Below are 26,359 nucleotides of genomic sequence, written 5' to 3' on the forward strand. Positions count from 1 at the left end.
TTTAATATTTTATACATATGTTTAAAGATTCGCTATGATAACTTGTAAATATTTGGAATCGGCCCAGTCAGACGAACAAGAAGAGAAGACGCCGAAACTCTGAAAACCTCGCCCGAAACGCGAGAAAACCGACCAAAAAAAGCGAGCGAAAAGGTGGGTTTGGTACCAAACGGCAAACGCACCTACCACGATCCTTGTTTACTTTCAAAATTTTTTTGCAAAATGTGAATAGTAGTACTTTCGTTTGTATTTGACAAATATTGTCTAATTATAGACTAACTAGGCTCAAAAGATTCGTCTCGTCAATTCCGACCAAACTGTATAATTAGTTTTTATTTTTATCTATATTTAATACTCCATACATACATCTAAAGATTCGATGTGATGGAGAATCTGAAAAATTTTGCAAAATTTTTGGTGAAGTAAACAAGGCCCCCACCAACAACCAACCCACAGCAGCAGCGCTCGCTTTTTTCCGAGTTCCCCTTCGTCCCCCATCATTTCCCCCTGCCCCGCCCGGCACGACCGCGACCAGCCACCGTCTCCGCCCCTGCCCCGCCCGCGGTTGCTTCAGATCTCCTCCTCCACCACCACCACCCCCAGCAGCAGCAGCCACCAGCCAGCTCCTCCCCGCACCAGGATACTCCCCACCCGCTCGCCACGCCATTGCGCGCGCGCGCGCGCGCGCATATAAATCCCACATCCCCATCGCTCTCGCCTCTCCCCACCCGCCCGCCCGCACGCCGCGCCCCTACTACGCAGCACGCACCACCTCCCCTCCGCGTTCGGTGAAGCGGCCCTGGATCTGGGCTGATCGGTCGCCGGCCGCGTCGGCGGGGAGGGAGGATCGAGATCTCGGCTCGAGGGGTGCCCGCCGGAATGGAGGTCTTCGGCCCCGTCACGCCCGGACAGGTGCGACCTCCTTCCGTTTTGCTTGCTTAGCGTCATGGGTGGGAGTGGGATCCGGCGCAGCCGTGCTCCTTCGTAGCTTCCTTCGCTTCGCTTCGCTCTGCTCTGCTCTGCTCTGATCCGGGGAGTAGCTGCCACTGCGCGAGAGCAATTTGAATCCCAATTCCCAAGGCGACCAAATTTGGCCGTAATCTCCGACTTCGTGCACGTGGATGCACTCCTTAACTCAAGCAGCTGCCTGCTGCTCTGCACGTTGGCGTTGGATTGAAGCGAAGTAGTAGTTGCAGTATTAATGCCATGGTTTAAGGTAGCTCCAGGGTTCGAGGGAGAATTCAGTGCCCACTAAGCAATGCCCCTGCACATGACCCCGTACGTACCTAACCAGTTTGGTGGGTTGGTGGTCTGGTGGACTTCTGCTCCTAGGGGGAGCTTTCGTAGCAAGTAGCATTGGAGCTGGATACCAGTTCTTCCTTACGACTTACGCGAAACATACATAATTCTTTCTCTATGGTTGTGGTTTGGTATAAGTACGGAGAACAAAACTAACATTGGGCATACACGGTCCTTGTACCTTTTTTTTTATCTGTTCATCATCGTAAAAATGAAGTGCAGTTGAGCTGTGATACGAAACAAGGATGTTTGTTTGTCTGCTGAAAAGTGAAAACTGCTAATATGGAGCAGATTTGCCCTTATTTTAAATCCGTTATGACAGGATGTAGGGATAAAACTTTCTTTCCTGGACTGAAATCATCAAATTTAGAGCACATATTTCTGGGTAGCTGAGTGTGGCTACAACCTCAATGGAATAAAAGCTATCCTAATTTTGTTTTCCTAGTTTGGTGCTTCGATGAACTAATTGGTACCTAGGCTTGTTTCTCATGGATCCATGGTAGCATGCACTTGTGGAACTCAATGTTTTGCTTTCTTGCAGGTGTCATTTTTGCTAGGTCTATTCCCTGTCCTCATCGCATGGATCTACTCTGAAATCCTCGAATACAAGAAATCTTTGTCTCATGGGAAAGTGTAAGATTTCTTGTCACAAACTTTATTTTGAAATTAGCACTAGGACTACAGATTCGTATCATAAATGATCTTTACTAGTAAATGTTTACGGCCAACTGCATACTGCTGTTCCAAATTATTCAAGGCTGCAATTGGAGGTTTCTTGTTTAGACTAGGCAGTAGATTCACCATGAAGAAATTGAAAAACAGTGTTTTAATGCCACCCTTCTCTTGCGTTATTTTGTCTTATGCAGTCATTCAGACACTAATTTGGATAATGGAACCATCAAGGAGGATGACAAGTCAGTATTACTTGAAGGAGGACAGTTGAAATCACCATCTACAAAGTTCAGGAATTTGTCTACCAAAGCAAATTTGTTACGGTACCGTTTAAAGACCAACACAAGGCACATTAGGATTATAGCTCATACACTTGTGATTCATGATCATGAAATATTGATATCTCTGTGGTTGTGAACTGTAGGTTTATAACTATGGACGAGTCTTTTCTGCTTGAAAACCGTGCTGTACTGAGAGCCATGTAAGATTATTTTATAATAATAATGGCATGCACTCTCAGCCTTCTGGCTATGTGATCATCTGCTGATACTTTTCTGCCCTCTAACCATTTTGCAGGGCTGAATTTGGCGTTGTCCTGGTTTATTTTTACATTTGTGACCGGACAAACATATTTCCAGAAAGCAAGAAGGTAATGATGTTACCTCTGCTAGTCAGTCTTACACTCAGTGCAGTAAGCGGCACATGTAAACTGCAGCAGCTGTTGATTAGCTAAATTGTAACTGTATAATGTTTCTGCGCTGAAGATTGCCCTTGTTACTTGTTTTATGATCTATTATGACCTGTTTCTTATATGTTCTTTATGTATTTTATTTGCATTATAATCCTTGTTTTTTTCTTTGACAGAGCTACAACCGTGATCTGTTTCTGTTTCTGTACATTCTTCTCATCATAGCATCAGCGCTTACTTCACTTAAGAAGCATCATGAAAAATCAGCATTTTCAGGAAAGTCCATACTCTATCTTAATCGTCACCAGACTGAGGAATGGAAAGGGTGGATGCAGGTTAGTGTTTTTACTGCACTTGTTTTATTTTTCTTGATATTGTGATGCTTAGGTATCTATATCGTTTGAGATTTTAGAGATGGCGAGTATGATGACATGTAAAATGCACTCGCTAGGCATTGATATTTTGTACGACATGCATGCTACGTCTTCTGCTTTTCCTTTAGTAAATTTGCATCCTATGCTGTATAGATAGTGTATCCATTGTTATGGTGTTCCTTCTATCCATAGTCACAATATGGTGTTATCTACAGACTTTACTTAAAAGTCTATTACCTTATATCAACTGAACATTTTTATTGTGACAACTACTGCAATAGTTTTCTTCTCACTTGTATATTTCAACCTTTCAACAACTGAATGCCATAAAAATTTACTTACTGCAGTAGCGTTTTTGCATTCTCTTTTGGTTTCTGTCCTACACAGGTATTGGTATTAATCCATTCTGGTTGCAAGAGTGTACTAATTATTCACTCTGTATTGCCAGGTCTTATTTCTGATGTACCATTATTTTGCTGCTACTGAGATATACAATGCAATCCGTGTGTTCATTGCTTGCTATGTCTGGATGACTGGATTTGGGAATTTCTCATATTACTATATCAAGAAAGATTTTAGCATTGCAAGATTTGCTCAGGTGCCTAAGCTACCTCATCAGTCTTAATTTCGGCTATTTCCTAATAAGTTAAGTCTTACGCATTTCATGTTACCACTTTTTAAACACTAACCGATTACTATAATTTTCATGCAGATGATGTGGAGGCTAAATTTCTTTGTGGCATTCTGTTGCATTGTCCTTGACAATGATCTCATGCTTTATTATATCTGCCCAATGCACACCCTATTTACTCTTATGGTATATGGATCACTTGGTCTATTTAACAAATACAATGAGATACCATCAATCATGGCTATTAAGATTGCTTGCTGCTTCCTGTCTGTAATTTTGATATGGGAAATTCCTGGGGTATTTGAACTATTGTGGGCCCCCTTTACATTTCTGCTAGGTAAGTTATTGTTGTAGTTTTGTATGACATTATCCCTTTCAGTCATGCTCTGGAGTTCAGGACCAACCTTAATTATTCTCTATTCAGGCTATAAAGATCCATCCCCATCCAAGGCACACTTACCCCTGCTACATGAGTGGCATTTCCGATCTGGCCTCGATCGATACATATGGATTGTTGGAATGATTTATGCTTACTTCCATCCTAATGTAAGTATTTCAGATATGGATCTATATTACCCTCAGTCACCCTGTCAGACTGTTTGTTCGAGATGTTATTGGTTACGTCTATATATATCTTCCTCAATCTCTCTATACCTTGAGCATCATTTCTTTTGTTCAGATCATGTTAATCTAAGATGGGACCTTTTTTCCGAAACAGGTTGAAAGATGGATGGAGAAGCTGGAAGAATCTGAGACTAAGGTTAGATTATCAATCAAGGGAACCATTGTCACTCTTTCGTTGACGGTAAGTTCTACCATCTCTTACCTTTGTTGTTGTGTTAACTAGGTTGGATTTCTTTAAATCAAGTACTTGACACCACTGTGTTGATACTACTGTCCTAACTAGGTGTTGTGTTTCTTCTTCTAGGCTGGTTTTCTGTGGTACGAATATATATACAAGCTAGACAAAGTTACATACAACAAGTACCATCCCTACACGTCATGGATCCCTATAACGTACGTATAAAAAATGTTAACATGTATTCATAATTGATGTGGCATGTGCCAGCAATATGCTTTGTTGCAGTTGACAATGAACTTTGTTTCTTACAGTGTTTATATCTGCCTGCGTAATTGCACCCAGCAGTTGAGGAGTGCCTCTTTGGCTCTTTTTGCGTAAGCATTAAAACTTTTACTACCTACATTGTTCATGTGTTTTCTTGGCTTACTCGGTGGCTGAGTATTAAACTATATTTGTGACAGATGGCTTGGCAAGATTACACTAGAGACTTATATTTCTCAGATCCATATTTGGCTTAGGTATGACTCTTGTGTTACTGCTACGTATATGTTTTTTTTTCCCTAATTATTGAAGGTACTTCCAGTTCACTAGCCTTGTGGTAAATAGCATATATCCCTATAGTATGTTGGATAAAAGATCAACTTCGATTTTTTTTAATCATATCTGCTCTGCTCAAATACCTTTGCTTTGCCACACTGTGACCAAGCTTCTTTCGCAGGTCTAACATGCCAAATGGACAGCCAAAATGGCTTCTTTGTTTCATACCAGATTATCCTATGCTTAACTTCATGCTTACTACGGCGATCTATCTTCTTGTAAGTTGCCAACTTTCAAACCCGTCCCATTACTTATCGGGAAAGAAAACCATTTCATTCAACAGTCATAAAAAGGATACTCATTTCATTATCAATAAATGCAGCTATCATACCGTGTGTTTGAGATCACAAGCGTCTTGAGGGCGGCCTTTATCCCCAGTAGGGATAATAGCCGTCTATACCAAAATTTCATTGCTGGGATCGCCATCTCAGTGTGCTTGTATCTCTGCTCACTTATTCTCCTGAAGATTCCTGTTGTATAGGTAAACAAGCATCTGAAACTTACAATGTTTGCAGTTACCTCTGCGGTTCATGTAACTCAGGTATAGCTTATTGCATCTGCAGGGATGAAGATACACCAAGCAATCTTGATAGAAGGTTTCTTGTAAAACGTTTGCTTGATAGGATGTTCAGGTCTGGCCTCGATTCCCTTCTGCTGTTGTGGAGATACTTGGGGATGTCAGGAGAAGCGGCTAAGTTGGACATATGGGAATTGGGAAATTGAATTGCCAGATGCTGCAGATACAGAAGTCCAATTTTTGATCTTTTTGTTCGTTCAAAACACTGCTGTATACAAGTAGGCAATCCGCTCATTCTTTTGGAAGTTGTAGCAACTACTGCTCGCCAGCCTATGTTGATGCAACCTCGTGTAAGAGTTATCCTGTAGAACTGCACCGTGTTGTACCATAGGTATTTTGATGCTGTACAAAAACAACGGGCTTTTCCTCTTTCTTGAAAAGAAGAATATAAAGGCAGAGCCCTTTGCTTCCCCCAAATGTAACATTTCGCTGAAATTTGGATACTACTAATTGCAGATTTGTTGGAAGAGATAAACACTGTATAATGGCTGATAAGACCTGCTGATGAGCTCAAGCAAACAGGACCCACCGTCTTTTGCTTTGGACCATCCAGTCTAGCCTACCTGCTCTGAACTGTTCATCCTGTACGTGCGTACCGGGCTCAGTCAGGCTCAGACCGGTGGTAGGCACGGCTCGAACGTTCGGTGGTGCCGTCGCCCGTCGGGCGCAGGCGGGGCAGCCTCGGCCGCCCGTGGTGGTCGTCGTCGCGCCCGGCGCCGCTTCTCACGCGCCTGACGCCGGCCGGCCGGGGCATCAAGGTCAAGCTTTGGGTTAATGCTATGGCAGATGCCGCTGGGAGTTGGTAGTAGGTTCCATCACCTCAATCATGGAGCGAGACAATCTTGGATTCTTGGTGCAACCTACCCAACTTCAAATCCCGTCTTTCACGCAAGAACTAAATACACTCTAGTGTGGACTTGGACTTGAAGAAAGTCTTGGAGTAGTTCAAGCACAGTTCGTCGTCTTTGAGAAAAAAAAAAAAGAAACACAGTTCATCTGCAGGCTAATAGCTTTGTCGATGACTTTTAGGATTGTGATGGGCAGCTAATATAACCCCAACTCCCCAACTAACGTGCGATAAACTGTAGGGTATATCTAGCATCGTGTGTTCAGCAATATGAGATCTTTTGTTGTTTGTTTGTTCCCCATTTTTGTCTGATCTGTTGATGACTCAATGTGAATATGTGATGTTAACGACAGAGGCCATCTCTATCTCCAAACGAGAACGAAACCCGACGGCATTCCTGCGTCTTGCGATAAATACCAGGTTTCACACTTTTTTGAAAATAAAATTTCAAAGATATGTTAACCCTTTACTCGGTCACGGTGTAACTACGTCATTCTCCAGTACTTTCCGCCCGTTAAAAAAAACTATGCCCAAACTTTCATACTCGTTCCGTCCAAAAATAAGTGCCCATAAGTCAAAGTACGCATCAGCTCCGTCCAAAAAAAGTGCCAACCAATATGGTGGACGTGAGATTTCGCCGTCTATTTTCACAGTGGATAATCCAGAATTCAGTAAACAGTAACTGTTCTGCACCGGGACTCGGTCCGTGAGCAGGAGCAGGTAACTGCAGACGCGGTCACTGATAGTGTTTCAATTCAATCTTGAGCAATAATCAGAACAATACACAAGTCTATCAATTGATATTTTTTCATGATCCAACAGTGAGGGTGTTTAGTTTGAGAACCATCTTATCTTTATGAGATGGTGCATTATGAGTCATTGCTCAAACTTGGTGAAATGACTATTTTCTTTGTATTTAGGACAAATTGGAGTAGCTCGTAAGCAATGAGGTGATAGTTGAACTTATTTCTGGAAACTAGAAGAGTTGCTATATTGCAGGTGCATGAACTTTTAGATGATTTTAGACTACAATCTTATACAAATAACTAATACAGTTAAAATGACAACTCACAATAGAATTCACAAAAAAAAAAATATATCTAGTCAAACAATCACAAAGTTATCTGTTGTTTTTCGTCAAAAAAAAAGTTATCTATTGTGTCGACAACAACAACGAAAATCGGACATCTAAAATATAGGAGAAGTGAATATAAAAATAAGGAGTGAAAAGATGGTTGATTACTTTGTTACTCAAAGGAAACACTACTATTGAACCATGAATATTTCCCAGTCTGCTACTTTTCTCTTGTTCATCGAATCGATGATTTGACTTGATTGCAAAAGGATGGTGGCTTTCGCATGACATAACGATGTTGCTGCCTTGCTGGTTAGGTTGTTGTCTGACGAATGGCAAGTTGAGTGGAACTCAGCTGGAAGTATTGTCTGCTATCAGACGTTTACGGAACAAATTGTGATTGGCCATTAAACTCACTAATTTCATTGTCATTTTTTCCTGGATATTTTGGTGAAGGATATGGATAGGAGGGCTGAGGATTCAGTTGTCTAGAAGGTACAAAACACTCGTGCGTGTTCAGTGCTACTAGCAAATACAAGTATGATCGTCTACGCATCAATTCCGTCTTTGAGATACTGGACCACAAGATCAAGACAATTGAAGAATTGGCTGGAAATCTTCTGGAAGCAAACTGACAATCTAGATGTAGAAGGATTCATGTGATAGCTCCTGTTCTTTTGTGGTAGAAGTAGATTCTAGTTTGTGACGTTTTTACTCTGAACTCGTGGGTTTGTTCAAAGCTTGTAAACTTGGTAACCCCAGCGGTGGTGTTGGTGTGAATTTTAAACTTTGTAAACACTTATTTGTTTTTTCTCTGTAAAAAAAAAGATACTGAACTGTCAAATTAGGGTTGGACAATTAAGCTCGTTTAACTCGCTTTGTGACTATTTTCAAAATTACTCTGATTGACTTATTTAAATAAAAAACTAATTTTGATAAATGACTCTTGACTTTGGCTCGGCTTGAAGTTTGGAGAGCTCGATAATTGTTAAGTCAGTTATGCACCTCTACTGCTGATACATTTGATAAAGGGTGTGGACATCTATAAAAGGTCATTGTTGTTAGCTGTAACTGCTGAACGTTAAATCTAAACTCAAGCAAGAAGTTTTGCCATATCCGCACAAAAACTCACAGATAGAAGAAATTAAAATTCTCTATAGATTATACACAGAACAACAACAAAAGCTGAATCGCTAATAATTTCCCCTGTTTCAAACTTTTTCATCAGTGTATTCCAAGAGCCTGGAATCTCCTGACTAGTGCAAGATTAGTCGCGTTCCTCCTCTGCCAGTCCTCCGTGCTCTCCTTCCTCTGCTCGAACTTGTCCAGCACTTCGTCGTTGCCATCCAGAATGCTCACTATCTTCCTCATGCTCGGCCGCGCCGCGGGGTCTGACCGGGTGCACGCCATGCCAAGCCGAGCCATCCGCACGAGCTCCCGACGGTCAAACCTGCCGTCCAGCCGCTGGTCCGCCATCGCCTCCACCGGCCGGTTCAGCTGCTCAAAGAGCTGGACTTTCCGGACGAGAAGAACCTCCGGCAACCTCCCGTCCACGGCCATCGTGCCGGTCACCACCTCCAGCACCACCACGCCGAAGCTGTAGACGTCGGCCATGGTGGTGGCCTCGCCGGTGTCCATGTACTCGGGCGACATGTAGCCGAAGATGCCCTTTGCCGAGCTGGCGGTGACCACGACGTGGTGCCCGCCGTGCTCGTTCCTCGACAGGAACTCGGCGAGCGCGAAGCTCCCGAGGCGCGGGTTCATGTCGGGGTCGAGGAACACCGCCGACGAGGTGATGTTCCGGTGGATGACCTGCTCGTCCCACTCCTCGTGGAGGTACAGGATGGCCGACGCGAGCGCCCTGACGATGCTGTACCGCTGCCGCCACGGGAGCACCGCCGCGCCGCCGTGGCGCCGCTGGAGCAGGTAGTGGCTCAGCAGGCTCCCCGGGGCGTAGTCGTAGACGACGAGCATCTCGCCGTGGTCCGTGCACCACCCGCGCAGCTGCACGAGGTTCCTGTGCCGGAGCTTGGCCAGGTTGCAGAGCTCCCTGGCGAAGCGGACGCGCAGCGCCGGACACGTCTTCATGCCCAGCCGCTTCACGAGGACGTGGACGCGGCCGTGGCCGGTGTCCAGGAAGCCCTCGTACCCTGTCCCAAAGTCCAGCTCCGCGACCACCTGCGACTCGGAGAAGTCGTTGGTGATGGCGACGATCTCCTTGTAGGGTATCTCACGCGGCATGTCCACGTGCGGGATCGCCGCCACGGGAGATAGCCGCGACGACGACCGCCGGCCGGAGCCAGCGGACCTGGAGCCGGCCCTACTCCCGTCTTCCGCGGTGTGGTAGATGGTGTCCGCAGCCGCGGTGGCGTAGACGGGATTGGACAGAGACGTCGTCGCCGTGCTCCTGTCGGTGGTGACGGTCGTGGCGCCGGAGTCGGAGGCCGACGAAGTGGTGAGGGAGATGTACTTCGGAAGCGCCACGAACGACGGCAGACGCGGGAGTTCGCCGCCGGAGCAGCCGTCGGAGAGGTTCTCCACCACCCACCTCATGGTCGGACGCGCCCTGGGGTCGTGGAGCGAGCAGAGGAGGCCGAGGTGCATGACCCTTCCGACGTCGTCGAACAGCGCGCCGGCGCCGCTGTCGGGCAGCTTAGCGTCCGCGGCGTCGAGCAGCTTCCCCTCGTCGGACAGTCGGCGCACCCAGTCGAGCATGAAGATCTGGTCGTCGGGGTACGCCAGGTCGACGGCGCGCCGCCCCGTGGCCACCTCGAGGAGCACGATGCCGAAGCTGAAGACGTCGGACTTGGCGGTGCCGCCGGTGGCCCGGCGCTGGAAGCTCTCGGGCGGCAGGTACCCGATGGTCCCGCCGATGCGGCTGGTGTCCATGAGCCGGAACTGGTAGTTGGCCGAGGCCGCAGGAGAAGACGACGACAGACGCAGGGACGTCGGCGACGGCGACACCTCTACGTGTGCGTCGTCGGCGGACACGGCGTGCTCGAGCCACCGAGCAAGGCCGAAGTCGCCGAGGCGGGCGTTGTACTCGGAGTCGAGCATGACGTTGCTGGTCTTGACATCCCGGTGGATGATCTGCGTGTCCAGCTGCTCGTGCAGGTAGAAGAGCGCGGCGGCAAGTCCCGCAACGATGCGACGGCGGCGGTCCCAGCTAAGCGCCGGGACCGGCGCCTTAGCCTTGGCCGGCGGCGCGAAGAGCAGGCGGTCGAGGCTGCGGTTGGGCATGTAGTCGTAGACGAGCATGAGCTCCTCCCCGGCGCGCACGCACCATCCACGGAGCCGCACAAGGTTACGGTGCCTTAGCCTGGCCACGGCCGCGAGCTCGGCGAGGAACGACTTGTCGAAGCGGCCGGTGCTGTCGGCGACGCACTTGACGGCCACCGTGGTGCCGTCGCTGGGCAGCACGGCGCGGTACACCCGGCCGAACCCGCCGCTGCCGAGCACCTCGCCGTGGCTGAACCCGCGCGTCCCGATGTAGAGCTCCGAGTAGCTGAATATCCTGGGCCCGCCACCGGCGGCTCCGGCTAGCTTCCTCCCGGCGACGCCCTCGTCGACCACGCCGGCGATGTCCTCGAACGCCATCCCCGACGAGTCGTGGCACCGGTCCGCGCCGCCGCGGCAGCAGGGCCGGTAGCGGCGGAAACACGACAGCAGGTGTCCCGCCGTGGCGCGGGCGTACCCCTCGAGGGTCGACGTCACACGGCTGCGCCGCGACGTTGCCTCCGAGTCCGACGACGCCGGTGGTATGGCCTCGTCGACGTCCATCGGCAGCACGAAGCAGAGACGGCGCAACGACGACGACGACATGGCCGGCCGGGCAGGCAGTGGTAACTGGGAAGTGATTAGCGATTAGCGAGTGCAACGCCCACTCATGCTAAGCGGCGAGCGGTGGTGCGCGGGTGGCTTAGTGCGCGTGGCGTTGTGGGGAGGGAGGAATTAAAGCGCGGGCAGCTGCTGGAATGAATTGGGAAGAAGTGGGTTACGAGTGTGAAGGGACTGCTAGCTGCTGGTGTGGTTGGTTGGTTGGGTGTGGATGCGCTGGGCAGGTGGGGAAGATGGCCAAAAGCGGGCTCTGTGGCGTCGTGTGGACGACAGCACGGCTGCGGCTAGCTGCACGGGGGAAGAAGAAGAAGAAGAAGAAGAAGAAGAAGACCTTTGGGTATCTATCGACTATCTATTTGGGATGGGACGACAACAGCAACAGGAGGAGGAGGAGGGTCGGCGTCACGGATGATTTTTGGCGGTAAATAGCGTCTAGCGTGCGGTGGGTGCGTTGGTAGGTGACCATCTATCGCGGTTGACTTGGCATCCGCGAGGTGGAGGCGGCGTTCCCGCCAAAAAAGTAGGGGCCGTCAACGTCTGACTCGTTGTTCATTCATTGCCTTGCCGCGATGGAAATACCCGTACGAAGATTCTTTCGAGCGCCTTCCTTGATTCATGAACACAAGTATAGTTCATTTCAGACGCCTTTTTATCCTGATGACTAAAACGATTTCATCATCAGATACAAAGTGAGTCTGACTGCGAGTGATACAACATGAGAATTAGGCTTTTGGTATAAGTATCTCGGAGCGGCTGGGCCTGGGCTACTTCTGCCGATCACTTTACCGTTTCGAACCGTAACGACGTGTAGTGTTGGGAGCAACAAGATAGGAGACGTACTGGTCGTTCCAGTTCCTGCTCGCCTCTAGAGGGTTCTAGAACACCCAACTCCTAGCTAGGCAAGAAATTAAAGTCCTTTTTTTTTTTCCCTTTCATTGCAATGTCAGGCACTGTCTAAATTAGTCTCGAAACATAGGCCCTAATCGGCTAAGACTAAATATCCGCTTTGAGGTACCCGTAATAATCAAACTAAGGTTCGGAAAATAGTTATCAAAAAATAAACACCGGCCGGCCTAGTGAGACCTCTTTTGTCAACCGCTTTAGTCTTGGGTGAAGAAAATCTACCACCTTTGCTGTGGTGCCTGATTGAACATTTCAACCAGAGCAGAAAAACACGTTTGCAGATTGTGTGTACGTGAATTTTGATCGGTTTTTAATTGACTTGAGTTCCTTTCTGCAGTTGAAGATAGTTGGACTTCAGTTTGCGAAGAAGCTGCTCATCATAAGCATATGCTGGCTAGCTATATACGAGGGACCATGTTCTGGCACAGGCCGGCCGGGTGCAGCTAGCTATACGATACGAGGGACCATTGCCACTGCATACAGTTAGGCAGGCTGTAGCCGTCAAGCCGTGCCTTGAGTGCAGGTTATGGCGTATATAGTTGCGCGCGGCCTGGGTCTTGTTTAGTTGCTAATTTTTTTAAAAAAAATTCAGTTACATCGAATCTTGCGATACATGTATGAAATATTAAATATAGAAAAAAATAATAGCTAATTGTATGAGACAAATTTTTTAAACATATTTAATCTATAATAGAATAATAATTATCAAATAAAACCGAAAATAATACATTAAGAAATCTAAATTTTTTTCACAGACTAAACAAGACCCTGGTGGTGTTTGATAGAAGCTTGCTGTATACCACAGAGAGAGTCAGCCCGCTCGAAAATGATTTGCTGCGGTTGCTGTTACAGCAGCAACCACCTGTGCCAGGTACTCCTCAGGTGTTCAAGAAAATCCCGCAGTGTCTGCTGCAACAACTACTGCTACCACTCCTGCAAGTACATCAACGACATCTACTGCACGTACTTTTCATGTCAGTAAAGGGAAATATAAATGCTGAATGCAGCCTCACTTCGCTCTGAACTCAAATTTCATCCCAAGTTTAATGAGAAAAATCCTTATTTAGCATCGGAAAATGATACATTTTCTTATTTAGCATCAAAAAAATAAAAGTTTTCCCTGATACAGCATTGGCTTTATATCTGGTTCTCCAAATAACACTACCGTTACATCTGACATCTAACACCGCTAACCTAGAGAGAAAAAGACCGTTTTGCCCCTGCTTTGCATGTGTAGCATATTCTCAAAAAAAAAAGTTGTGCTGTCATAATTCATAAATAATTTGTGCAAAAAAATAGTACTGCAAAAAAATTGATTCAATGTAAAAAAATTATACCAACAAAATATGTTCCATGTAAAACAAATCACACTAATAAAAAAATGTTAATAAAATTACCTTAATGCGCTTGGTGTTACACATGAAAAAAACAGAGGCAATATGGTCTTTTCCCATGAAGTTAACGGCGCTAGAAGTTAGATCTAACCTAGTGCTATTTAGGGAACTAAGGGCTTGTTTAGATGCAAAAAGTTTTTGGATTTTGACATTGTAGCATTTTCGTTTTTATTTGACAAACATTGTCTAATTATGGAGTAACTAGGCTTAAAAGATTCGTCTCGTGATTTACAGGTAAACTGTGCAATTAGTTATTCTTTTTATCTATATTTACTACTTCATGCATGTGCCGCAAGATTCGATGTGACAGGGAATCTTGTAAAGTTTTGGGTTTTTGGGTGTATCTAAACAGGGCCTAAAAAATAAAGCCACTATATTAAGAAATTTGGAGTACTTCTTTCTAGTCGCACAAGCATATATGACTCGACACGCACACCTAATCGACCGTCCATCTGACGATCTATGATGCCATCTTTAGCCTCCCATCTCCAAGGTGGGGTCGAACGACTTAATTACACCCAGCCGTATTTTTATCGAGTCAAGTCACCCGCACACTCAACGCACGACACACACGACACGCCCCACTCTCCTCTCTCTCTCTCTCTCATATCTTCGGCGAGATCACCTCTGGCGGCTCAACGACTTCCTCCCCGGCGGCAATCACGTGCCTGCACCGTACCCGTGCCCGCACCCCCACCCACGCCAGCAAGCCCCTCCCTCTCTCCCCTTCGTCGGCGGCGGCACCAGGGAGGTAGGCCTCCTCCTCTTTTTCCTTCTGGATCTATTTTCTAGGGTTCCAGCAAGCCATGCACCCCTTCTTCTCCAACTCTTGCGGGTATAGAAGGGCCGACTGGGGGAGGTAGGTTAGCCAGATGATGGGGATGGTCAATGGAAGATTTAGAGGAGCTGGCGGCAGTAGGGGTGGCCGGTCCAGGTCGAGGTGAGGGCGTCATGGCTAGAGTCCACTGGAGGTCACCATAGCTGCATGTGGGAGGGCACAGGGAAGGGAGGGAGGGGAAGGAGGAGGTCACTGCCGAAGTTAGGGTCTCGCCGGAGCGGTGGGAGGTGGTGGAGACGAAGGCGAGGGTGTGGGCTGGGTCAGTGGATCCGATGCCGGGCGTGGTGAGGAAGCAGATCATAAAAAAATTTTAACTTTCGGTGCTAAATAATGAATTGCATCTTTGTGTGATGTTAACTAAGGAATTTTCTTAACTTTAATAGATTTTGGGATAATCGGACCATCAAAATCCAACTATGCATATAGTAATTTTTCAGTCACATTGCCGGTTTTGCGGAGGAGCTAGTGTTTTTTTTTTTTTTTTGAGAATCTTGCGGAGGAGCTAGATGCACGTGCGTGTCGCAGTCGTGCACACTGGTGTCGTCCTGGAACCTGGAGTGGCAGAAGCCGCTCGTCTCGCGGCGCGGGCCGCAGCCTCGGCCCTCCCCCCCGAAGCCATTCTAGACCTTCACGGCCCAACTCGAGAAAGGCCCGACCGCCCGAGGGCCCATCAAGCCCGCGAGTCCGAGTCGCGGCCTTTCCGTTTCCTTCCCGTCCCGAGGGAAAGGAAAGGAGCCCGCGAGTCCTCATCGCCTTCTCCGGCTCTCCCGGTCCCGGGTGCCCTAGCCGCCTGTGGCCGAGTCCACCCCTCCAGACCGCAGCGCGGCGACCTCGCCTCCCCCACCGCGCCGGTCGCCGGCCGATTCTGATGAACACGTCTCCTTCCAGATCCAGGTACGCTTTGACCGCACCTGCACCTCTCCCGCCATCCAGTAACCCTAGAATCTTCCATTTGATGCGAGCCACCCTGAACCCTAGCAATAATCTGTTTCCGCGACCCAAAACATTCCATACGGTTCTTTGAAGCTTCGTTCACTAGGTTTGTTTGCTGCGTGGTGGAAATCGACAGCCGTAGGTTGATTTATCCGCCGGAACCCCTTGCCTCACGGCAAATTCGCCGCTTGTGGTGGTCCGAATAGCCCGCGCTATGCGTCCATCCTATAGGATACAGAGTGCTCACGGGGAATTATTGGGCACCGAGACATCTCGGCGTGATTTTGTGCTGCGTAGATTTGTTGTGTGCCAGTTGTTCAGTTAGCAGAATATTAGTCGATTCCTTAGTGATCAGAGTATTTATATTGAAAGATATTCATCTAGAGAATTAAGGAGAAAAATATCGCCATTCATTCTACTATATTATCATACAGCAAGTACCTGTTTGTGATCCTCATTATAGTATCTGGGTACACAACTTTGACATTTTTCTTTGTCTTCACTTGAACCAATGGCAATCCTCTGTTGGGTTCACCTTTTGAACCACCATCATTTTAGTGAGTTCGAGGAACAAACTGGTGAACTGATGTAAAACAAACAAATATCATCTTAGGAAGATTAGTATTGAGTCAGCGTCATTACTCTTATGCGCTGAAACAGGCCACTTAAGTGGTCAGAGAAAATCCCCAGTCATTGCTCAAAAATTGCCTTAGTTATATGTTGCCAACAATTACTTTATTGGGACACAAATTTCACTGTGCTTTTTTACTAAAACTAGAGCTTGTTTAGTATTCTTTCTGTCTATTCAATTATTATTTATTTTCTGCACAGTTATCTCTACATTTGGGATATTACTTGAAATTGGGATTGAGAGATGGGGGGTTGCTCTCCTTTCTTTTCTCCTTTTGGGACTCTAGATTATCTGAAGGGCAATGATGGGAGGCTGGGGGGTTTCGGATGGGTACGAGGGATCAAAGAGGACACGAATGATGATGGAATCGAATCCCTACTTCGCAGTGAATGCAGGGAGTCCATTGGATGTCTCAAAGAGGGCCAGGATGATGGAACCAGGTGCTCCCTATTTTGGGGCTGTGGGAAGCAACACTGGTGGTGCGAGCGGAAGCTTCTACCAGCCCTTTAACAGCAACTTAGCTGGTGCAGGGGTTAGCACTGGTATCCAAAGCTTTCCAGGTGTCCGGCTGCGAGGTCTCCCTTTTGATTGCACCGACATTGACATCTGCAAGTTCTTTGTGGGGCTGGACATAGTGGATTGCCTCCTGGTTAACAAGAATGGGCGCTTTACCGGTGAGGCGTTTGTGGTCTTCCCAACAGCCATGCAAGCAGAATTTGCGCTGCATCGCAACAAGCAGAACATGGGCCGGAGGTACATTGAGGTGTTCAGATGCAAGAAGCAGGAATATTATTGCGCAATAGCCAGTGAGGTGAACCAGGGTGGTTACTTTGAGCCGGAGTACCGCCGCTCCCCACCTCCTCCAAGGCCTAAGAAGCCGTCTGAAGACAAGGGCAGCATGGAGTATACAGAGGTTCTGAGGCTCCGTGGGCTTCCCTACTCTGCCACCACTGAGGACATCATCAAGTTCTTCCAGGAGTACGAGCTGACTGAGGAGAATGTGCACATTGGGTACCGCTCAGATGGGAAGGCTACGGGTGAAGCCTTTGTTGAGTTCCCAACAGCTGAAGTTGCAAAGACGGCCATGTGCAAGGATAAAATGACCATGTGGACTAGGTATGTGGAGCTGTTCCCGTCAACCCCAGAGGAGGCCAGCAGGGCAAAATCCCGAGGCAGGCATTGAAGAAATGTGTATTTCAATGATCTCTGTATCCATGCGGCTGTGTTAAAGTTTAGTTTTCATATGGTATGCTTGCCTGTATCGCTGTTAGGTGGTGTTAGCTTATCTGAACTGAATTGTAACAGTTGTCCTCTGTTGGATGCACTTGTATGGCATATGATCATTGATGGATTTTGCTTCATTCCAATTTGAGTTTATATCCAAGGTCCAAATTGGGAGCAAATGCTCTTCGGGTAATGTTTCTTTTGTTCGTGCTGGAGATGCTAGCTTGGTGAGCTTACCAAGCGGTGATTATTATGTTGTTGCTGCATTGTATTGGGACGAAATGAGATTGGGTTACCAGTGACAAATAGACAATAAGGTCATCTGATAGTCCCCGTCTCATTATACTTCGTTTGGTCAAAACATGTTATCCCTAAGTTCCAAATTATAAGTCATTTTGACTCTTCTAGGTGCATAGGAAAAAAGCTATATATAACTAGAAAATTTAAAATAACATAATTTAGAATGTTGAGATGAGATTATTATCTATGGCAATCTTTGATCAAACCTTAAAAACTGAAGTAAACAATAACTACTATATTATTACTAAATTTGAAAACATATAAATTACATGTGTAGATATTTATTCAAAACAATTACATAATCATATAAATTTAAAATATTTTAACAATAATGTATTCTTAAATAAACTATCTATTAAAGATACACATCTAAAAGTCGCACAAAGTCAGAATATGCTCCAAGTTGTGTTCGGTGCGAGGCCCTTTGGATATTTTATTTTGGAGGAATTATAATCTATACTTAATAGATTAGCCTATTTGGTTTGAAATTTTACATTTCATAACTTTTCGAACTTCATATCATCTTTGAGTCCACTAACTGCTGTATAAAGTTAAGCTTATTTGGACTCCATTTGATAAGTCAAAATAATTTTCTACCAAAACTGCTATGGTCTGAATCTGCAATGCTTAAGCTGATAGAATTCAACTCCAAACTGATTTTCTTCTTAATTTTATCTTAAATTCATAAGGTAGAAGATGTAAATTGATTCTATAGATCATCATGATAATGTTTCTACTCTGTAACTTAGCACGTTATTTGGCTTGCTCCCCTACTATAGAAATATAGCACATAAATAACCCTCTTTTTTATGATTATATAGTACAACTTAAGGTCTGTTTGGTTCCCGTTGCTAATTTTTAGCTAGCTAAAATTATTTTAGCTACTCTTGGACGACTAATAGAACTAAACTGTTTTAGCTTCTTTTAGTCAATGTGTTTGAAACTTTAGCTACTAAAGTAACTAAAATTTAGTTAGCTAAAATTTAGTTGGTGGAACCAAACAGGGCCACACTCAATGCACACCCTCCCACCTCTATAGACACTCGCACGCTCGATTTCCCTAAAAAATTTGCCTCATAATGACTAATAGTAGTATACAAACATATTACACGTACAACCATACTAGCTTAATTGGTATGTACCTAAATTATGACCATTGGATTTTAATTCAAATTCAAACGGGGCCTAAATAGTACAACAAATATTAGCTTTTTTTAGCAGAACCATATTAGCTTTTGCCTAAATTATGATTATTGTATTCATAAAGAGGACTGGCCTTAAGGAAGAGTCTTTAAAAAAAAATCTGATTTGGACGCCAGTGTGGGCCTAGACAACCAGAACGAACACAACATCCCGGCCTGTTCCGGGCCCGGCCCAATTTCTACCTCACCTTTCCTTGTATATATATGGACCAAACAGACCCAGGACAGCGTTTACGATTCGCCCCTGCCTTTTCTTCTCCCGCTGTCCCCTCCCCGCGTGCGCTCCCTCTCGTGGCGGCGACTGGGTGACCGCCGCCGTACGCCAGGCGCTCAGGTCTCGTCGACCCCTCCTTCGCCGGCGAATATCACCCTTCAGGTATGCGGTACCCCAACCCCTTTTCTTCCCTTCCTGCCTGTGTTGCGAAACCGAGCACTCAAACCCTAGCTTAGATATCTGTGTATTCGGATCTGATCTAATTAAAACAATTACTCGGTTGTACATGTGTGAACCCATACCCTTTACTGCGTACGATCGCTGCCACACGGGTAATTTGCTGCTGGCGTCGATCCGTGTACCCTCCATAACCTTGATAGAGGCCAGATGCTTGGTTGGATTTTAGGCTGTTGAATTCGTGAATCCTCGTAGCAACTAATGGGAGATTATTGGGCACCGAAATAGTCCAGCACGATTTTGTGCTGACTCCTGTGCCATGTTGATTATTTGGTGGAATTTGATTTGTTTCCCCAGTATCAGAGTAGGGTATTTCATGAATAAGTTTACCCCTGTTATAATTCTGTGCTCTAGGTTGGGATGCTCGAAATAGTTTTGTCCCTGTGCCTGTATTCTAGCCATCATGTCCAAAAATCTTGATCAAGCAGAAGCTAGTTTTTTTAATATCAACTTCTAGTTCAGCTTCATTACACAGCTCAATTTTCATCTAGCGGATAAGGTTCCTCTTCTAAATTTAGCTCTAAATTAGTTAATGTGTGCTTGTCTACTGGATGTAAAACTATCAAACAACCAGAGTTAGAATCATTATCTGGATGCACACCATTTAAATGTTGAGACAGAATCTCTAGGCATAGCTTAAGAAAACTGCCTCCGCCTTTATGTTGCAAACAATTGCTTTGGAACTCAAATTTCACTGTTCTGTGCAGCTTGCTTAGTAGTACATATTATGCTTCCTGCTATTATTTCTTTTCTGCACAGTTATATTTATATTTGGGTTATTATATGAATTTGGGATTGAGAGATGGGGGGTTATTCTCCTTTTCTTTTCTCTTTTTGGGACTGGATTATCTGAAGGGCAATGATGGGAGGCTGGGGGGTTTCGGATGGGTACGAGGGATCAAAGAGGCCACGAATGATGATGGAATCGAATCCCTACTTCGCAGTGAACGCAGGGAGTCCATTGGATGTCTCAAAGAGGTCTAGGATGGTGGAACCAGGCCCCTATTTTGGGGCTATGGGAAGCAACGCTGGTGGTGCCAGTGGTGGCTTCTACCAGCCCTTCAACAGCAACTTAGCTGGTGCAGGGGCTAGCACTGGCATCCAAAACTTTCCAGGTGTCCGGCTGCGTGGTCTCCCTTTTGATTGCAACGACATTGACATCTGCAAGTTCTTTGTGGGACTGGACATAGTGGACTGCCTCCTGGTTAACAAGAATGGGCGCTTCACTGGTGAGGCTTTTGTGGTCTTCCCAACAGCTATGCAAGCAGAATTTGCGCTGCATCGCAACAGGCAGAACATGGGCCGGAGATATGTTGAGGTGTTCAGATGCAAGAAGCAGGAGTACTACTGTGCAATAGCCAACGAGGTGAGCCAGGGTGGTTACTTTGAGTCAGAGTACCGCCGCTCCCCACCTCCTCCAAGGTCTAAGAAGCCGGCTGAAGACAAGGGCAGTATGGAGTACACTGAGGTGCTGAAGCTCCGTGGGCTTCCCTACTCTGCCACCACTGAGGACATCATCAAGTTCTTCCTGGAGTATGAGCTGACAGAGGAGAATGTGCATATTGCATACCGCTCAGATGGGAAAGCTACTGGTGAAGCCTTTGTTGAGTTCCCCACTGCTGAAGTTGCCAAGACGGCCATGTGCAAGGATAAGATGACCATTGGGACGAGGTATGTAGAGCTGTTCCCGTCGACCCCAGAGGAGGCGAGCAGGGCGAGAACCCGAGGCAGGCATTGAAGAAGCGAATGGCTCAATGATCTCTTGTTGCATGTGTTTGCGATCAAGTTTAGTTTTCACTTCGCATGCTTACCTGTATCGCTGTTAGATTGTGTTAGTCGTATCGTCATGCTGCTACTGCTTGTGTATTTGAGTGTTTGACTTCTTATATGCGAACTGAACTGTAACATTTTTTCTTTTCTGGATGCACATGTTTGGTATAATCATTTATGGATTTTGCTTCATTTTAGTTTATTCATGTTCTGTTTATTTTGTTGGTGCTGAGGATGTGATGGAATTTTGGTGTTGCAATGACATAGCTTGGTGAGCTCATTTTGCCCTCATAAGCTGGTTGTAATTATGTTGCCGCTACATGTATTAGAACGAAATGAGATTGCCCCTACTGACGCTGCAAAAGATGTTAACCACTCGGGTTGTTGATTTACTGGCAATGTATCGAAGGCTGAAATTCCTTATAAAAGAAAGGCGCAAATTTGAGCATTGCAAGTGTAAATTTCCAAACGTTGATGCTGACGAATATCAACTGGCAGTGCATATCCAAAGCTCAAACTTTGAGCATTTGCAAGTGTAGATTTTCAGTTCATTAGCAGAACTTGTCAATATGACTGACTATCTTCTCACCCTTGTTTATGCAACTGTTCCACAATAGTCTTCAGAGACGACCTACTGCACTGCATGTTGCAATCTATCTCAAATCGTTCTACTCCACTGCATGTTGCAATCTATCTCAAATCTGTTTACCCAATTGTTGTTTGTAAACTAGTGATTACAAAAAATTACTAAATACACATCCAATTGTTGTTTGTAAACTACTGATTACAGAAATTACTAAATACACATATACGTACAATGAAAAGGAATGGAAGTTAGAATGTTGTGTGTCCAATTGGTGTTTGAAACTACTGATACAGAAATTACTAAAATATACATATACTGTACATGAGATGAAAGAATGCAATAAAAAAAGAAATGGAAGTTAGAATGTTGTGTGTCCAGCTTGAGTTTTTGACTAGTGTCCAGCACTCCAGCTTGAGTAGAGACCATAATAAGTGTGCCCCTTTTTCTTCTTATATACTCCCTCCGTTAACGAAAGAATCAATTTCTAGAATCCGTGTTAGTCAAACCTCCCTCCGTTAACGAAAGAATCAATTTCTAGAATCCGTGTTAGTCAAACTTTTCTAAATTTGTCTAACTTTATAAAAAAGAGTAACATCTATAACATAAAATACGCATCATATGAAAATATATTCTATGATGAATCTAATCATACTAATTTGATGCTATAAATCTTGGTATTTTTTTCTAAAAATTTGTTCAAAATTTAAAAAGTTTGACTTAAAACAACTTTAGAAATTGACTCATTTCGTGGATGAAGGGAGTATATATATTTAACCATTTATCATAATGTAGCTCTTTCATATGTTAGTTTTAAAGAACGTTGCAACATTTCTGCAACTTTTGCTTGCGTCGCTGTCAGCATGGATTAGGCACCGGAAAACACCATGATACCCTCTTTTTTTCTTTTCCGTTCCTTTCATTCCTGCTATCCCTGGCCCTGCCGAAAAAGATGCATGAAAACACACACACACCACCATGTGTCGTGTGATGCATGAAAAGAAAGATAAAGATGCATTCAGAAACGAACAGTACTTTCTGCAGGCTCTCCACTCCACTCCTGCCGATTACGCCACTGGTTCATGGAAAGTTGTTTATTTTCCACGATGAGCACACCTACACTGCACACCTTGTTCTTGTTGGATACAAAAGAGTCAAAGACTCCCTTCCTACAATCCTACCCGCACCGACGTTGACAGTTCCACCAGTCCCATGGCTCCGCCGCTTGCTCGCCTCGTTCTCGTCGTCCTCGCTGCCGCCGTCCCACTCTTGGCTGCACCCGCGGCGGCGGCGACAGCAGCAACGGTGTTCCCGAAAGAAGCGCTCCCGACCAAGTCCGGGTACCTCCCGATCCCGCCTGCGAACGCCTCCCTCTTCTTCGCCTTCTACGAGGCCACGGACCCGGTCACGCCGCCGGCTTCCACGCCGCTCCTCCTCTGGCTGCAGGGCGGTCCCGGCTGCTCCGGCCTCGTGGGCAACTTCTTCGAGCTCGGCCCCTACTTCGTCAACCCCGACGGCGAGACCCTCTCGCGCAACCCCTTCGCGTGGAACCGCCGCTTCGGTCTCCTCTTCATCGACAACCCACTCGGCACCGGCTTCAGCGCGGCGCCGTCCCCGGCCGACATCCCCACCAACCAGTCCGTCGTCGCCGCGCACATCCTCGCCGCGCTGCAGTCCTTGTACTCCCTCGACCCGACCCTCCGCGCGCGGCCCTTCTTCCTCACGGGCGAGAGCTACGCGGGCAAGTACGTCCCCGCGGCGGGGGCGCACATCCTGGACGCGAACGCGGCGCTTCCCGAGGCGCAGCGCGTGAACCTCCGCGGCGTGGCCATCGGCAACGGGCTGACGCACCCGGTGGCGCAGGTGGCGACGCACGCGGACTCGGCCTACTTCCTGGGCCTCGTGAACGCGCGGCAGAAGCGGGAGCTGGAGTCGCTGCAGTCCGAGGCGGTGTCGCTGACGCTGGCGGAGCGGTGGGTCGCGGCGTCGGACGCGCGGGGGAAGGTGCTGGCGCGGCTGCAGAACCTGACGGGGCTCGCCACGCTGTACGACTACGCGAAGCAGCGGGACTACGCGACGGACGCCGTGGGGGTGTTCCTGAACCGGGCGGAGAGCAAGTCGGCGCTGGGCGCGCGCGGGGACGTGGCGTGGGAGGAGTGCAGCGACGCGGTGGGCGCGGCGATGCACGGCGACGTGATGCGCAGCGTGGTGCCGCAGGCGGAGTCGCTGCTGCGGCGCACCCGCGTGCTGCTGTACCAGGGCGTCCGTGACCTCCGGGACGGCGTCGTGTCCACGGAGGCGTGGCTCGCCGGGGTGCGCTGGGACGGCCTGCGCGCGTTCCAGGACGCGCAGCGCGCCGTGTGGCGGACCGGGGACGGGGAGCTCGCGGGCTACGTGCAGCGGTCCGGCGCGCTGGCGCACGTGGTGGTGTACGGCGCCGGGCACCTGGTGCCGGCGGACAACGGCCGCGCGGCGCAGGAGATGATCGAGGGATGGGTGCTTGGGACGGGGCCGTTCGGCCGCGTTGGGCACGGCGACGGCGTCAGGAGCGCCGCATGATGCGCCCCGGCGCGGAGGAATTTGTCCAAGCCGATGACTGCGCGATATGGATTCTTAATTTAATGGATTTGATCTGGTGTTTATCGAGTGGTACCGATACCGATCGCGACGTGAAGAAAATGCGGATATTTTCACTGTTTGTTATGTTAATTGGGATGGAAAACGCAATGCATGTTGAAGGGTCTCCGTCTGTGCTTTTGTTTTCGCTTCGCTCCTCTCGTGGCCTCCACCGATCTGTGGTGCCGGGCTCCAATGGTGCACATCCTCGCCGGCAAGGCAGCTCGGTTAATCTGTTGCTTCTTGTCACCCTCGGCAATCCGGCAACGCCTCGCGGGTGGCAAGTCAAGGCACGGGAAGCAGCCACATGAAAGCCTCGTGTCGCGTCCGCGCCGTCTCGCCGTGCCATTGCCACAGCAGTAACTGACTATAACTGTTCTTCTGTTCCAATTCCAACAGCTCACCTCGCTCGTATCGTAGGCGTGGAGCCGGAGCCCCAGGGCCCCCGCCTGCGGCGACGTGCTGGCAGCGTGACCACTCTCCAGAGCCTGGCGTCAACACGGGACCATGCAACTGGCTCGATCCGATCAGACTGCGTGCTGGCCTTTGCTGCAGGGCCTCCAGGAGACGCTCGCCGGGCGGCCGGCGTGAGCGCCGGAGCTCGTGGAGGGGGTATGGCCGAAGTTGGCGTACGAGCCTGTCAGCCTGCCACCGTCGTATCCCTTCCAGCCGGCACAACCTCGCCAGGTCCAACGACTGCAAGGAGATTGCAACGGCTCCGGTGGCACAAGCAGACCAAGCAATTAGCCAGGCAGAATTATAGGGAAAATAATATTGGAAATCGATTCAGCCCATTAACTGGAATCGGACCAAACAAACAAGCGTCTTATATGAAATAAAGGAGAGCAGGTTTCACTAAGCAGTGAAGAAATTTAGGGAGAAATAACACTCCATAGGTGGGCTATTGCATGAGCCCGGCGGCTTGGCAAGCAACAAGTTCTGGAGGTTCGGAGGACAGCTTAGCGAAAGGATAACTGTATTTTCACCTACTCAGGCAAGTTTGGAGGTAAGATTCATTAACCAAACAACTCTGGGTACTACCACGAATATCCTACTAAACTAGTGAACAACCAATAGCACACCAGCTTCTTCAGAACAAGATAAACAAATCACGCCGGTCCCTTGTTCAGCATGCTTGGTATGACTATTATATGATTGAAAGCGAAAAACACTTCAGCTGAGAAAGTGAGCCCTGTCTCATTCAAGTGAACCAATCTTGCACTCAGCAATACATAGAAGATGCTGCCTCGTCTAATACTGTTGCGCCAAACCTGCACAAGGAGAACAGTTTGTGAGATGCAGACCAAACAGAATATACAGAGACAAGACACAGGCGGATTCCAGTAGTTTTTCCGTTATGTTTTGTTGCACTTGTTGTTTGTAGTTTGAGCTCTTCATAGGTGGTAGTGGAGTCGAGTTTCCTTTAAGTGGGCTGTATAGTTGTTTAGATTTGTTTTTTCCCTTTTCCTCATCTAATAAAAATCCGGCAAAAGTTTTTTGCCACCATTTGAAAAAAAAGAATATACAAAGACCATTGCATTTATGTATACCAACTATCTTCTACCACAAACTCTTCAGAAGGTATTATCAAGAAGAAACTCTTAAAAGGTTCCATAAAAACGATACACTTCAAAGGTTTGTGGAAACTGGAAACATATGCATAGTGCTGACCAGGCAGACATCAGACTGACATTGGGTTCCTTCATTGAAATGTTTTATATACCATCACGCCGGCCCTCTACAGCTGGATCGGATTTGGCCTACTTCTTCCAAACAAAACAATCTCAACGCTTCAGCTCTTGAATCCCCGCTAACAAGAATTCCCAAGTCATCGAGCATTCTCTAGTAATTAGTCTAGTTAGCTCCTCACAAAATCTCCGCTCCGCTGCCTCCTCCCTTATTCGAAGCCTCTAGTCTCCCTCCTGATTCCACCTCTAAGCTCGGATCCATGGTGTCTCATCGACGACAACCACCATTCCCACAATCCCACGGGTGCGTGTGTGTGTGTGGCATCTCTCTTAGGGCGAATTTGGAAACTCAAATTTTTTTAGAGCCACTGACTTTGAATAACCATTTAGTTCTTTATTGAGTTATTTTTATCCTTGGGTGTACCTC

General features: G+C 47.2%; 5 protein-coding genes across 8 annotated transcripts; 4 read left to right on the forward strand and 1 right to left on the reverse strand.

Moving 5' to 3' along the window:
* Positions 732-6,057, forward strand: LOC8083814 (protein REDUCED WALL ACETYLATION 3). The gene is made up of 16 exons (XM_002440281.2): positions 732-912; positions 1,841-1,932; positions 2,166-2,294; positions 2,396-2,452; positions 2,548-2,620; positions 2,836-2,994; positions 3,482-3,631; positions 3,746-4,001; positions 4,089-4,210; positions 4,383-4,469; positions 4,593-4,681; positions 4,778-4,840; positions 4,928-4,984; positions 5,185-5,281; positions 5,386-5,544; positions 5,627-6,057. Exons 1-15 carry the CDS (start codon positions 880-882, stop codon positions 5,542-5,544), a joined length of 1,623 nt encoding a protein of 540 aa, XP_002440326.1. The 5' UTR covers positions 732-879; the 3' UTR covers positions 5,627-6,057.
* On the reverse strand, positions 8,678-12,056 carry LOC8064740 (receptor like protein kinase S.2). The gene has a single exon (XM_002441538.2). The coding sequence runs from the start codon at positions 11,382-11,384 to the stop codon at positions 8,787-8,789; it is 2,598 nt and encodes an 865-aa protein (XP_002441583.1). The 5' UTR covers positions 11,385-12,056; the 3' UTR covers positions 8,678-8,786.
* LOC110430181 (heterogeneous nuclear ribonucleoprotein H3-like) lies at positions 15,264-17,515 on the forward strand. Of its 2 annotated transcripts, none has more exons than XM_021447328.1 (2): positions 15,264-15,428; positions 16,385-17,515. In XM_021447328.1, exon 2 carries the CDS (start codon positions 16,400-16,402, stop codon positions 17,279-17,281), a length of 882 nt encoding a protein of 293 aa, XP_021303003.1. In that variant the 5' UTR covers positions 15,264-15,428; positions 16,385-16,399; the 3' UTR covers positions 17,282-17,515. The 2 variants fall into 2 exon arrangements, with proteins under 2 accessions (XP_021303003.1, XP_021303004.1); XM_021447329.1 differs by having other exon boundaries at positions 15,272-15,428; positions 16,485-17,515.
* On the forward strand, positions 15,296-21,262 carry LOC110430182 (G-rich sequence factor 1-like). 3 transcript variants are annotated; one of them, XM_021447331.1, is made up of 2 exons: positions 15,296-15,428; positions 20,120-21,247. In XM_021447331.1, the coding sequence occupies exon 2, from the start codon at positions 20,135-20,137 to the stop codon at positions 21,011-21,013; it is 879 nt and encodes a 292-aa protein (XP_021303006.1). In that variant the 5' UTR covers positions 15,296-15,428; positions 20,120-20,134; the 3' UTR covers positions 21,014-21,247. The 3 variants fall into 3 exon arrangements, with proteins under 3 accessions (XP_021303006.1, XP_021303007.1, XP_021303005.1); XM_021447332.1 differs by lacking the exon at positions 15,296-15,428 and adding an exon at positions 19,049-19,200 and having other exon boundaries at positions 20,220-21,262; XM_021447330.1 differs by lacking the exon at positions 15,296-15,428 and adding an exon at positions 19,060-19,200 and having other exon boundaries at positions 20,131-21,262.
* Positions 22,397-24,391, forward strand: LOC8083815 (serine carboxypeptidase-like 50). Its single transcript, XM_002440282.2, has one exon. It carries the CDS (start codon positions 22,841-22,843, stop codon positions 24,185-24,187), a length of 1,347 nt encoding a protein of 448 aa, XP_002440327.1. The 5' UTR covers positions 22,397-22,840; the 3' UTR covers positions 24,188-24,391.

This window comes from Sorghum bicolor, chromosome 9 (assembly GCF_000003195.3).
Source record: "Sorghum bicolor cultivar BTx623 chromosome 9, Sorghum_bicolor_NCBIv3, whole genome shotgun sequence".
NCBI classification, from domain to species: Eukaryota; Viridiplantae; Streptophyta; class Magnoliopsida; order Poales; family Poaceae; genus Sorghum; species Sorghum bicolor.

What these genes read in the sequence shown, in the direction of transcription:
- LOC8083814 (XM_002440281.2), top strand. Translation starts at nt 880, where the DNA reads ATGGAGGTCTTCGGCCCCGTCACGCCCGGACAG. An exon ending in CGTGCTGTACTGAGAGCCAT is followed by an intron (nt 2,453 to 2,547) that starts GTAAGATTATTT and finishes ACCATTTTGCAG; the next exon opens with GGCTGAATTTGGCGTTGTCC. An exon ending in ACGTCATGGATCCCTATAAC is followed by an intron (nt 4,682 to 4,777) that starts GTACGTATAAAA and finishes TGTTTCTTACAG; the next exon opens with TGTTTATATCTGCCTGCGTA.
- LOC110430181 (XM_021447328.1), top strand. Translation starts at nt 16,400, where the DNA reads ATGATGGGAGGCTGGGGGGTTTCGGATGGGTACGAGGGATCAAAGAGG.
- LOC8083815 (XM_002440282.2), top strand. Translation starts at nt 22,841, where the DNA reads ATGGCTCCGCCGCTTGCTCGCCTCGTTCTCGTCGTCCTCGCTGCCGCC.
- LOC110430182 (XM_021447331.1), top strand. Translation starts at nt 20,135, where the DNA reads ATGATGGGAGGCTGGGGGGTTTCGGATGGGTACGAGGGATCAAAGAGG.
- LOC8064740 (XM_002441538.2), bottom strand. Translation starts at nt 11,384, where the DNA reads ATGTCGTCGTCGTCGTTGCGCCGTCTCTGCTTCGTGCTGCCGATGGAC.